Genomic DNA, 14671 nt, shown 5'->3' on the forward strand with positions numbered 1-14671 from the left:
CACTTGCCTGTACTTTGCAGAGCGAGGCGGTGGCTGAGAGCGCCTGCTACTGTGCGCACCGGGCGCGGCCGACGGCCTTGAGGAGGGGCCTGCTACTGGTGGCCGTGCGCGCAGCCCGGCCGCTCACCATCAGCGCCGGACCCCTCTACGTCTTCTGCAGGGAGGCCTTCGTCTCGGTCAGTAGCAGCGACACGATTTCCCAACGTAAACCACGCTTGTCCGCCCTATTCTGGAGTACTGCTGTGCAGTGTGGGATCCGCATCAGCTGGGACTGCCGGATGACATCGAAAAAGTACAAAGAAGGGCAGCTCGTTTTGTGTTATCGCGAAAGAGGGTAGATAGTGCCACAGATATGATACGTGAATTGGAGTGTGTGGTGTTCGTACTGACAGACCTTCGGTACACACACCATATTTGACTTGTCACTCTAACGAAGTAGGCGACTGTCAGCAATACGAGGTGCATTCAAGTTCTAAGGCCTCCGATTTTTCTTCTAATTAACTGCTCATCCGAAATCGATGAAACTGGCGTTACTTCTCGACGTAATCACCCTGCAGACGGACACATTTTTCACAACGCTAACGCCATGATTCCATGGCAGCGGCGAAGGCTTCTTTAGGAGTCTGTTTTGACCACTGGAAAATCGCTGAGGCAATAGCAGCACGGCTGGTGAATGTGCTGTCACGGAGAGTCTCTTTCATTGTTCGAAAAAGCCAAAAGTCACTAGGAGCCAGGTCAGGTGAGTAGGGAGCATGAGGAATCACTTCAAAGTTGTTATCACGAAGAAACTGTTGTGTAACGTTAGCTCGATGTGCGGGTGAGTTGTCTTGGTGAAACACCACACGCGCAGCCCTTCCCGGACGTTTCTGTTGCAGTGCAAGAAGGAATTTGTTCTTCAAAACATTTTCGTGGGATGCACCTGTTACCGTAATGCCCTTTGGATCGCAATGGGTAAGGATTACGCCCTCGCTGTCCCAGAACATGGACACCATCATTTTTTCAGCACTGGCAGTTACCCGAAATTTTTTTGGTGGCGGTGAATCTGTGTGCTTCCATTCAGCTGACTGGCGCTTTGTTTCTGGATTGAAAAATGGCATCCACGTCTCATCCATTGTCACAACCGACGAAAAGAAAGTCCCATCCATGCTGTCGTTGCGCGTCAACATTACTTGGCAACATTCCACACAGGCAGCCATATGGTTGTCTGTCAGCATTCGTGGCACCCACCTGGATGACACTTTTCACATTTTCAGGTCGTCATGCAGGATTGTGTGCACAGAATCCACAGAAATGCCAACTCTGGAGGCGATCTGTTCAATAGTCATTCGGCGATCCCCCAAAACAATTCTCTCCACTTCCTCGATCATGTTGTCAGACCGCCTTGTGCGAGCCCGAGGTTGTTTCGGTTTGTTCTCATTCTAGCTGCTGGCGGTAAAATTCCATCTGCCGTACGGCGCTGCCATCTCTGGGACGTATTGACAATGAATGCGGCTTCATTTTAAAACAATGCGCATGTTTCTATCTCTTTCCAGTCCGACGAAAAAAAAATCGGAGGCCTTAGAACCTGAATGCACCTCGTATGTTTAGTGGTCTTATTGTGGAGTGTTTACCTTATGCCGTTAGGTCAGACGATAGAAATGCCACTTGCATGCTTAGAGTAGCAGGTTTATGGTGACTAACTCTAAACAGAACTTGATTAAGTATCACACACATTTATTAAAATAATAAAAATCATAGACCCTACTTAACTCGATTCTGGATGTTATTTACAATTGACAATCTGAAGTCCCTTTGATCTTGGTACGTTACTCTTATTCTCACATATCTGTGATACTTGACAAAGTGTCTACACATTTCTCTTCGTGGCTATGTACAGGAATATGATAATCTTATCAGGCGCAGACTGAAACTTGACTATAGACAGATGCAGACTGACTTATCGGAGATCTCTACACTCGTTACAATACCTCGCGCGTTCAGGTATCACAGCGCGAGTGTGATCCGCGAGGAGAAAAGGTTCTACTAAGCAGCAATCTCATTGCTGCGTTACATACAGGGTGTTTCAAAAATGACCCGTATATCTGAAACGTCAATACAAACTAAACGAGCAGCAATAGAAATACACCGTTTGTTGCAATATGCTCGGGACAACAGTACATTTTCAGGCAGACAAACTTTCGAAATTACAGTAGTGACAATTGTCAACAACAGATGGCGCTGCGGTCTGGGAAACTCTATAGTACGATATTTTCCACATATCCACCATGCGTAGCAATAATATGTCGTAGTCTCTGAATGAAATTACCCGAAACCTTTGACAACGTGTCTGGCGGAATGGCTTCACATGCACATGAGATGTACTGCTTCAGCTGTTCAATTGTTTCTGGTTTCTGGCGGTACACCTGGTCTTTCAAGTGTCCCCACAGAAAGAAGTCACAGGGGTTCATGTCTGGTGAATAGGGAGGCCAATCCACGCCGCCTCCTGTATGTTTTGGATAGCCCAAAGCAATCACAAGATCATCGAAATATTCATTTAGGAAATTAAAGACGTCGGCCGTGCGATGTGGCCGGGCACCATCTTGCATAAACCACGAGGTGTTCGCAGTGTCGTCTAAGGCAGTTTGTACCGCTACAAATTCACGAAGAATGTCCAGATAGCGTGATGCAGTAATCGTTTCAGATCTGAAAAATGGGCTAATGATTCCTTTGGAAGAAATGGCGGCCCAGACCAGTACTTTTTGAGGATGCAGGGACGATGGGACTGCAACATGGAGCTTTTCTGTTCCCCATATGCGCCAGTTCTGTTTATTAACGAAGCCGTCCAGGTAAAAATAAGCTTCGTCAGTAAACCAAATGCTGCCCACATGCATATCGCCGTCATCAATCCTGTGCACTATATCGTTAGCGAATGTCTCTCATGCAGCAATGGTAGCGGCGCTGAGGGGTTGCCGCATTTGAATTTTGTATGGATAGAGGTGTAAACTCTGGCGCAGACGATACGTTGATGTTGGCGTCATTTGGACCGCAGCTGCATCACGGCGAACGGAAACCCGAGGCCACTGTTGGATCACCTGCTGCACTAGCTGCGCGTTGCCCTCTGTGGTTGCCGTACGCGGTCACCCTACCTTTCCAGCACGTTCATCCGTCACATTCCCAGTCCGTTGAAATTTTTCAAACAGATCCTTTATTGTATCGCTTTTCGGTCCTTTGGTTACATTAAACCTCCGTTGAAAACTTCGTCTTGTTGCAACAACACTGTGTTCTAGGCGGTGGAATTCCAACACCAGAAAAATCCTCTTATCTAAGGAATAAACCATGTTGTCCACAGCACACTTGCACGTTGTGAACAGCACACGCTTACAGCAGAAAGACGACGTACATAATGGCGAACCCACAGACTGCGTTGTCTTCCATATCTTTCACATCACTTGCAGCGCCATCTGTTGTTGAAAATTGTAACTACTGTAATTTCGAAAGTGTATCCGCCTGAAAATGTACTGTTGTCCCAAGCATATTGCAACATACGGTGTATTTCTATCGCTCCTCGTTTAGTTTTTATTGCCGTTTCAAATATATCGGTCATTTTTTAAACACCCTGTATTAATACGCGGATTGGCGGAAGCAGAATTTGGTCCGTCTCTAAGACAGCGTCATCTCGTAGTGCGGAGACGGACGAGCGCTGCGCCTGCGCTCTTGTGCTTAGCGGGGCGCGCTGTAGTGGGTAAGTTGTGTACGCGCTGACTACGCGCAACTATATACACAACCGAGTGGCAATCATTAAAGCAAAGGCGTTTATCGATGCGACGGGATCTTCTCATAAAATTTCGACCACCAGTTTTCTCCTCAGATTGCGAAAACATTCTGTTGGCACCCACCTGCATAGGGAGAAATGATCATCACGATAAAATAAGAGAAATCAGTGCTCGCACAGAAAAATTTGAGCGCTCGTTTTTCCCCGCTCGCCATTCGAGAGTGGAACGGTAGAGAGACAGCTTGAAGGTGGTTCATTGAACCCTCTGCCAGGTACTTTATTGTGAATATCAGAGTAATCACGTAGATGTAGATCTCTTTGCGTGGCCATGGATTCATTACATACACTGAAATGAATGCTGGGTCAATCTTCCGGGTTATATGGCTGTGTCCGAAGAAATTTTCCGGTTCCTGACGTTTCGTCCAGAGCTGCGCTGGTCTCCATCTACATATACATCTACATCCATACTCCACAAGCCACCTGACGGTTACTTACAGTACCTCTATCGGTTCTCCCTCTTGTTCCAGTCTCGTATTCTTTGTGGAAAGAAAGATTGTCGGTATGCATCTCTGTGGGCTATAATCTTTCTGATTTTATCCTCGTGGTCTCTTCGCGAGATATACGTAGGAGGTAGGAATATACTGCTTGACTTCACGGTGAAGACATGTTTTCGAAACTTCAACAAAAGCCCGTATCGTGCAAAGTCTTCCACTGGAGTTTATCTATCATCTCCGTAACGCTTTTGCGATTACTAAATGATCCTGTAACGAAGCGCGCTGCTGTCCGTTGGATCATCTTTATCTCTTCTATCGAACCTATCTGGTACGGATCCCCTACTGGTGAGCAATATTCAAGCAGTGGGCGAACAAGTGTACTGCAACCTACTTCCTTTGTTTTTGGATTGCATTTCCTTAGGATTCTTCCAATGAATCTCAGTCTGGCATCTGCTTTACCGACGATCAACGTTATATGATCATTCCATTTTAAAACACTCCTGTTCGGAGGTGCTCCTTGTGACGCTGAGCCTTACCGACTCACCAATCGGACATCGGAGAGCGGCATAAATACTGTTTAAAGTGAGCGTGGTCGGGTTCAAACGTGATCAGCAGAGATAACCTTCTTCAGAGATAAAACTAACCTATCCACTTCCTTCTGTCAGGGATAAGTAAGTATCTATCGATTCTCCAGTCACTGTCCATAAATCATTGAGTTTCACAGCTTCTCATTCTCTGTTAAAGCTATCACTATCCCTTTTCGCCGAAGCGCTAAAGAAACTGGTATGAGCATGCATATTCCAATACAGAGAGATGAAAACAGATAGAATACGGCACTGCGGTCGGAAACGACTACATATGACAACAAGTATCTGGCGCTGTTGTTGGATCGGTTAATACTGCTACAATGGCAGGCTATCAAGATTTAAGTGAGTGTGAGTGCAGTGTTATAGTCGGCGCACGAATGATGGGACACAGCATCCCCGAGGTAACCATGAAATGGGGATTTTCTCGAAAAAATGGTTCAAATGGCTCTACGCACTATGGGACTAACGTCTGGGGTCATCAGTCCCCTAGACGTAGAGCTGCTTAAACCTAACTAACCTAAGGATATCACGCACCTACATGCCCGAGGCATTATTCGAGCCTGCGCCCGTAGCAGCAGCGCGGTACCGGACTGAAGTGCCTAGAACCGCTCGGTCACAGAGGTCAGCTGGATTTTCTCGTACAATCACTTTATGAGTGTACCGTGAATATCAGGAAACCTTTAAAACAGCAAATCTCCTACATCGCTGTGGCCGGAAAAAGATCCTGCAAGAACAGGACCAACGACGACTGGAGAGAATTGTTCAATGTGACGGAAGTGCACCCCTTCCGCAAACTGCTCAAGATTTCAGTGCTGGGCATCAACAAGTGTTAGCGTGCAAACCATTCAGCGAAACATCATCGGTACTGGTTTTCGGAGCCGGAGGCCAAGTCTTGTACCCTTGACACAAAGCTTTAGGCTTACCTGGGCCCATCAACACCGACATTGGACTGTTTGTGACTGGAAACATGTTGCCTGGTGGGACGAGTCTCGTTTCAAATTGTAGCGATGGGATGGACGTGTACGGGAATGGAGTCAACCTCATGAATTCGTGGACCCTGCTTGTCGGTAGGGGACTGTTGAAGCTAGTGGAGGGTCTGTAATGGTATGGGGCGTTTGCAGTTGGAGTGATATGGGACCCATGGTACGTCTAGATACGACTGTGACTTATGAAACATACGTAAGCTACCTGTCTGATCACCTGCATGCGTTCATGCCCACTGTGAATTCCGACGGACTAGGGCAATTCCAGCAGGACACTCCGACACCCCACACGCCCACAATTGCTACAGCGTGCAGAGGACCATGTAGTGATAGTGGGCGGTGCGGGAAACAGTTTGGAAAGGGATGGAGCATATGACAAGATAGCTTCCGTGACTTATGGCACCAACGTACACTTTTGTTGATCTGTTGCGGCGTCATGATTGACCACACCTTGATGGAGCTGTGAGGCGAATCAATGTGGTGTTAGGGATGGCTCTGAGGACAACCAACTTTGCTCATGTTCCTCTGGTGCCCGTTGGGACTATCAACAGATGGGGTTTCACTAGGCATGGCTACACCTAAATAGGACTGGGAAGGGAAGATTAGTACAGCTGATTCATGCAAGTATACGGGGTGGATTTCGGGCCCCACATGGTCGAATACCTGTTTTCATAGGTAGGAAAAGTAGGTCTTTTTTAGGAAAAATCCAGACAACAGGTTCCCCTGCCTAAAGAGTATCTCTAGCACTGTAATAAATACTGAAACAATCACTCACAAGACAGATTTTTAACACCTCAAATATCACAATACCAGATGTCACAAAGACAAACAAACCACTGGAAATAGTAACATGGGCCATTTCACAGACTTAACAATCCTCCATCAAAACATGCAATCAATAAAAAATAAAATACAACTATTAGAAGCTGAGCTCCAACCTTTGAATTGCACAATAGTTTGCGTTATTGGGCAGTGGTGTAGAGACACAGAAATCCAACATGTAGTGTTATCATTGTATGAAAAGGCAAACTCTCACTACAGAACTATTTCAAGGAATGGAGGATTATGCATTTATATCAGAAAAGGAACACAGTTCAAATTTAGACATGACCTCAGTACTGTAAGTGAAGACAAACACTGAAACATCAGCTACTGAACTAACAGGGCTTGATATCACCAAGAAATTAATCATTTTGTGTGTGTACAGATCTTCCAGTGGTAGTGTGAACACTTTTTCCAATAAGTTAACAGAAGTTCTAGATAAAGTCTCAAGTACAAAGGTCAACAACATTCTGTGTGGGGACGTTTACATCACCACTAACGTCATAAATGAACCCAGCAGCACCTTCATGAACGTCCTTCAAAGTTTTGGCATGTCCCTATTGGTCAATAGTGCAACAAGGCTTACCACAACGACTTCATCAATAATTGACAATATGACCACAAATACGGACAGGGAAAAATGTGATGTAGCTGTAAAAGATCTCGGACTATCCGACCATCGCCGTCAAGTAACAACAGTAAAGTCAGGCATCGAATCATTCCCTAAACTACAAGCCTACAAACAACATCTAGCAGAAATCAAAATAAAAGATTTTTCAAAAGAACTAGAAAAACAAAGCTGGGATGACGTGTATAAGACAACGAATGGGAATATGAAATTTTCTACATTCTCCACAATGTTTAAATTGAACTTTGATGAGGCATTTCCAAAAGTATGCATGTCTGTATCAACAAAAACAGTTGGACAACAGCAGGTATTAAGAAGTCCTACCAAACTCTTAAACACCTCAGTTCCATGAAAAAGATTCACAATGATCCAGAATTCTTACATTTCCATCATATATAAGAAAGATCTATAGGAAGGTGCTGATTACTACAAGAAAGTCATTTAATGACAAAATAAATACACTCCTGGAAATTGAAATAAGAACACCTTGAATTCATTGTCCCAGGAAGGAGAAACTTTATTGACACATTACTGAGGTCAGATACATCACATGATTACACTGACAGAACCACAGGCACATAGACACAGGCAACAGAGCATGCACAATGTCGGCACTAGTACAGTGTATATCCACCTTTCGCAGCAATGCAGGCTGCTATTCTCCCATGGAGACGATCGTAGAGATGCTGGATGTAGTCCTGTGGAACGGCTTGCCATGCCATTTCCACCTGGCGCCTCAGTTGGACCAGCGTTCGTGCTGGACGTGCAGACCGCGTGAGACGACGCTTCATCCAGTCCCAAACATGCTCAATGGGGGACAGATCCGGAGATCTTGTTGGCCAGGGTAGTTGACTTACACCTTCTAGAGCACGTTGGGTGGCACGGGATACATGCGGACGTGCATTGTCCTGTTGGAACAGCAAGTTCCCTCGCCGGTCTAGGAATGGTAGAACGATGGGTTCGATGACGGTTTGGATGTACCGTGTACTATTCAGTGTCCCCTCGACGATCACCAAAGGTGTACGGCCAGTGTAGGAGATCGCTCCCCACACCATGATGCCGGGTGTTGGCCCTGTGTGCCTCGGTCGTATGCAGTCCTGATTGTGGCGCTCACCTGCACGGCGCCAAACACGCATACGACCATCATTGGCACCAAGGCAGAAGCGACTCTCATCGCTGAAGACGACACGTCTCCATTCGTCCCTCCATTCACGCCTGTCGCGACACCACTGGAGGCGGGCTGCACGATGTTGGGGCGTGATCGGAAGACGGCCTAACGGTGTGCGGGACCGTAGCCCAGCTTCATGGAGACGGTTGCGAATGGTCCTCGCCGATACCCCAGGAGCAACAGTGTCCCTAATTTGCTGGGAAGTGGCGGTGCGGTCCCCTACGGCACTGCGTAGGATCCTACGGTCTTAACGTGCATCCGTGCGTCGCTGCTGTCCGGTCCCAGGTCGACGGGCACGTGCACCTTCCGCCGACCACTGGCGACAACATCGATGTACTGTGGAGACCTCACGCCCCACGTGTTGAGCAATTCGGCGGTACGTCCACCCGGCCTTCCGCATGCCCACTATACGCCCTCACTCAAAGTCCATCAACTGAACATACGGTTCACGTCCACGCTGTCGCGGCATGCTACCAGTGTTAAAGACTGCGATGGAGCTCCGTATGCCACGGCAAACTGGCTGACACTGACGGCGGCGGTGCACAAATGCTGCGCAGCTAGCGCCATTCGACCGCCAACACCGCGGTTCTGGTGTGTCCGCTGTGCCGTGCGTGTGATCATTGCTTGTACAGCCCTCTCGCAGTGTCCGGAGCAAGTATGGTGGGTCTGACACACCGGTGTCAATGTGTTCTTTTTTCCATTTCCAGGAGTGTATAATGCAGAGAGTAAAAGCAAAGCAGTCTGAGATGTTCTAAATAAGGGAACGGGGAGGGGCAAACAAACGCAGAATAACATTCTGATAAGGGGGGAGGACAAAGTAATAAATGACCCACAGCATTTAGTAAACTATGTAAACGAACATTTTTAAAGTATTGCAAAGAAATTCCAGCAAAAATTCCTCCAAACAAATATAAAACCTGTAAATAATGTTGCACTAAATACAATGATGTTACTTCCAACCACAGAGAATGAAGTCAGTAAAACAATTCAAAAAAATAAAAAGTCAATAGGCTTAGATGAAGTACCAATGTGTGTACTATAACAATGCAAAGGAAGTCCCCTTAACAAATATAATAAATGAATCCTTCATACCAGGGACATTTCCAGAACAGTTAAAATAGGCAAGAGTTGTGCGTTTGCTTAAGAAAGGTAATGCAGACATAGAAAATTACTGGCCTATTTCTCTGCTGTCAGCATTCTCAAAAATAATAGAAGCAATTATGAAAGACAGATTAATGAATTACTTGAATAAATACAAGTTTTTAAGCAAATCACAGTTTGGTTTCCGAAGTGGCAAAAATACCGACTGAGTCATAGTAGAATTCACAAAAGTTATGCTGTATGCTCTTGATAAAGATGACTGTGTCACAGGCGTATTTTTTTTATCTTTCTAAGGCGTTTTATACAATCGACCACAAGATTCTATTAAATAAATATAAATCTATTAAATAATATTATACCTGCTGATTCGGCGCACCCGCTAACGCTTAAAATGGCATTCTTTCATTCTAGTGTACATAGAGCGATGTCGGTTCCTTTATCCGCAGAAGCCTTGGTACATGAACTGGCAACTCTTGAAACAATAGCCCGAAGTAACGGATATTGTGAGCCGGTTCTATAACAAGAAAGTAAACAAAAACAGAACGATGACAGCTTATACGTTAGGCACCGCGCCATATGTTACTCCGTCTGCCATAGTTCCTATTCCTTTTATAGGCAAAGTTGCGTATAAAATCTTGCATCTTTTGAAAAACCAGGGATTTAAGACCGTTTTTTTTTCACTAATAATAGTGTTCAGAAGACTCTGATTCATATTTTTAAAAAGCCAAAAGATAAACTGTCTTTATTCGGAGTATACAAGATCACGTATGACGAATGTCCGAAGTTTTATATTGGCCAAACAGGAAGAGCCTTATTAACAAAGTAAAAGGAGCATATACCGACTAAAACTGGAGACTGCACATGTGGTTCGACATTGCTGAACATTTAGTGCAATGGGCTCCCCCCCCCCCCCTCCTCCACAATACTCAGCTCTTGCATAGTGAAGTAAAAGGTGCAAGGTTAGACGGTTTAGAGGAAATGCAAATTTTTATACATTTACTACATGACAAAAACAGCCTTCTTAACGACCAACTGCAGCTGCGAAATAGAAGCTTCTTTGAAGGTTTACAACCATTATTTCATCCACCGTAATTTTAATACTGGCTATGCTTTACCCTGGCCAACATATGTCTGTACTCCCTTAGGTTGAATAGCTAGGTATATTAGTTTGACACCGTAAAAAATCTTTGGACTCATCTATGAAGGTGTCTGTTAGTTATATAGAAATATTCAGTTACCTAATTAATATTTCAGTATTACATAGGGTAGCAGCGTATATGATTAATATTTGGCGTATTGAACACGTTAAACATGCACACAGATGGTCAACAGATATTCGGTATGCACGTTCTAGACTTAACAACGGTTTCAACACTTCATTTAATTAGTTGATAATAACTTCGTCAGTCAATAGCATGTACGTATACTAACCGTAATGACGATCACCAAGTCACTACCCCATTGCAGAATATAGGTACTACCACATAATCCTTCACTATGACCGATTGTGGTCAATATTATATGTATATGATAGCATTAATGCCATCACCTAGTCATACACAACTTTTTATTAACATAATTAGTGGCAGTCATATCGATATAAGTATCACAAGAGGGTAACGTCACCTTGCCACAATATACTGGATACGAAGTTTTGGTTCAGACTAGCCGCAACAGTTTGAACTGATCTTACTCAATGACGTTTAAAAGTGTCCTTGGAGCGTTGCTCGCCAAATCACATCATTAAGTAAATTTTGACATATGTCGGTCAATTATTTTAAGTATGTTGACCGGAGCGATGTTCGTCAAGTCACACTTTAGCTTTTAGCGTAATTCAGCTGTCATTCGCTAAGTTCAATGGCAGTGGTCTCCAGGCCCGAATTATGATGGCAGTGTTCCACACACAGTTTTTACAGTATGTGTGTGGACTACCTCCATGAAGGCAAATTGAATACCCCATTGCTGTCACATTATCCCCTACTTTAGTGTTTTCTCTAACTCATAATCATAACTTCGTCAAGAAGTTCAATCAGGCAGGTGCATTAGTTTCTGATTTGATTAGATTAGAATAGTACTTGTTCCATAGATCATGAATACGACACTTCGTAATGATGTGGAACGTGTCAGGTTAATAAAAGGTGTTTATACAAGATATTACATTAGATAAAATATTACATGACACTCAATTTTTTTGTGGAGGTTGTAAAATTACCCACTTACTATAGCAACAAATTCATCTAATGAGTAGAAGGAGTTGCCATTAAGAAATTCTTTTAATTTCCTTTTAAGTGCTATATGGCTATCTGTCATACTTTTGATGTTATTAGGTAGGTGACCAAAGACTTTTGTGGCAGCATAATTTACCCCCTTCTGACCCAAAGTTAGATTTAACCTTGAGTAGTAAAGATCATTCTTTCTCCTCAGATGTGTATCTCCAAAATTTGCAATTACCCTAATAGCATAAGTAGCTGAACTCAAATGTTTAAGCAGATCCTCAGTGTGTTTTTTCCAGTTCAACCCCTCATCAAAGCATACACCTAGGAATTTTGAATATTCTACCTTAGTTACCTATTTCTGATCGAAGTCTATATTTATTAATTGTGTCATTCCAATTACTGTGTGGAACTGTATATACTGTGTTTTGTCAAAGTTTAATGAGAGCCCATTTGCAGGGAACCACTTAATGATTTTCTGATAAACATCGTTTACAATTTCGCCAGTTAATTCTTGTTTGCCGGGTGTGATGGCTATACTTGTATCATCGGCAAAAAGTATCTTCGTGAATATAGTATAGCAAGTCATTAATATATATTAAGAACAGCAGAGGACCCAAGACAGAACCTTGTGGCACCCCATTCTTGATTGTTCCCCAGTTTGAAGAGTCATCAGTTTCCTGCATATTATGTGAACTGTTTATTTCAACTTTCTGCACTCTTCCAGTTAGGTATGATTTAAACCATTTGAGCACTGTCCCATTCATACCACAGTACTTGAGCTTATCTAGAAGTTTTCAATGAGTTACACACTCAAAGGCCTTTTATAGATCAGAAAAAATCCCAACAAGTGACTTCCGGTTACTCAGAGCATTTAATATTTTATTAGTAATAGTATATATATATATATAACATTTTCCGTTGAAACCCCCTTCTGGAAACCAAACTGACATTTTGATTCAAGACCATTTCACGTCAAATACACTGATCTTGAATAATCACCATCTATTTCATATGGCCCATATTGCCAGGTGTTACAGATTAGATATAGATTGTTCATAAGTTTAATCACGACCATTTGGGCAAGTGCTTAACATTTACCTCTCAAAAGGTTCTAGATCTAGTCATAATAATGACGATGTTGGCTTCATATTATCGTTCTAAGTTCTTTTTATATGATTAAACTTCCTGCTTAAGCACAACATTTTCCTAGGCAGGCCATACCTTGTAAGCATATGTCTTCCTCATATCATGACCAACGAACACTTCATAAATGTTAAGACAGTCTATCAGTATGACGATAATTTATTGATTTGTAGTTTTAGCTTGACGATGTCAACTATGGACAAACAGTAGTTACTTTCATTCTGAAGAAGATTGGGTTATCCCGACTGAAACCTAGGTAAATCTAGATAAACGTTGCAATTGAGGCTGTTGGTTATTAAAATTAACATTTATACAGTTGCTGACAGGATCGTGAAATGTTGAAAATATTTAATACCCACGTAGTCCACAGCTGGCAGAGTGTTTTCTGTTACTACCACAGGTCCCATGGAACTCCAGATGCAGAGTCCCCACAGCACAATAGAGCCCCCATCAGCCAGTAGTCCTGGCGCGGTGCGTGTTTCGAGCTGCAGTTCGTCTGGAGCATCGAGAGATGGCCATCAATCTGACGCACAAACACAGTTCATCCGACGAGGCGACACGTTTCCTTTGATACGGTCTAATTTCGATGATTCACAATCGTATTCGACGATTATCTTGGGTCAGCTTGGGAAAATCCTGGTATTGTCTCCTACGGAGCCCCATATTCAGCAATTTACGCTGAACGGTGCACTCCGAAACACTTGCTTCTGCACCAACACTGTACTCGGTCGTCAGGTCTGCCACAGCTTGTTGCCTTTCCTACTTAGAGCAGAAAGACGTCGATCCTGAAGTCCGTAGTGCGGTATGGACGTTCAGCACCTTGTCGCCTAATCTGTGGTTCACATTCCTACCACTTTCCACGGATGCTTACGACAGTAGCAAGCGAATGATCTACCACTTTGGCTGCTTCCGAGATGCCCATCGCCAAGCAATAATTTGTTCTTTCCCGAAGTTGCTTATGTTAGTGGATTTCTCCATTTCAGGGCTGTGTCGTCGCTAGAATTATTCCCGATTCGCCTCTACTGCACTTCTGTAATTTCCTTACAGGCAACGGTGCAACGCCACAGATAGCATTCAGTCCCGCGATGAGTGCTAAGGCTCATCAATATAACTAGCCCTGGTTCCTAACTTGCACCTCCACCGAATGGCATGCCAGCAAGAGATCTGCAGGCTGGTGCTGGCATTTGTTTAGCTGCCACACAATCCTCTCTTTTGACGTCGTTAGGCTGCTTTCACATTTCGGTTGTCCCTCTTATTTTTCTCCTCTTTCCGCGACAAACAGAATTAAAATACGGCCCAAACAGCCTGACTTTCCGCGCTGGGCTATCACTTTACAGCGAGCCGTGTAACTCACAAGTAGCCCGCGAAATGTCTCCTCTCTCTTCTACCACGTACCATTGGTAGTTTAGGACCAACAACATTTTAGAAATTGACGTTGCTTTTCCTATGGCATCATTATAACAGAGTACAGAGTGTTACAAAAATGTACGGTCAAACCTTCAAAAAACATTCCTCACACACAAAAAAAGAAAATATGTTATGTGGACATGTGTCCGGAAACGTTTACTTTCCGTGTTAGAGCTCATTTTATTACTTCTCTTCAAATCACATTAATCATGCAATGGAAACTCATAGCAACAGAAAGTACCAGCGTGACTTCAAACAGTTACAGGAAATGTTCAAAATGTCCTCCGTTAGCGAGGATACATACATCCACCCTCCGTCGCATAAAATCCCTGATGCGCTGATGCAGCCCTGGAGAATGGCGCATCGTATCA

At 44.0% G+C, this 14671-nt stretch overlaps 1 protein-coding gene across 1 annotated transcript in view; it reads left to right on the forward strand.

Moving 5' to 3' along the window:
- Positions 1 to 14671, forward strand: part of LOC126267695 (uncharacterized) — a 168007-nt gene that overhangs the window by 113067 nt on the left and 40269 nt on the right. The window contains exon 4 of the mRNA XM_049972996.1: positions 21 to 176. Coding sequence (XP_049828953.1) covers positions 21 to 176 — 156 coding nt within the window. The remainder of the gene's footprint in view (positions 1 to 20; positions 177 to 14671) is intronic.

This window comes from Schistocerca gregaria, chromosome 4, assembly GCF_023897955.1.
Source record: "Schistocerca gregaria isolate iqSchGreg1 chromosome 4, iqSchGreg1.2, whole genome shotgun sequence".
Taxonomy (NCBI): Eukaryota; Metazoa; Arthropoda; class Insecta; order Orthoptera; family Acrididae; genus Schistocerca; species Schistocerca gregaria.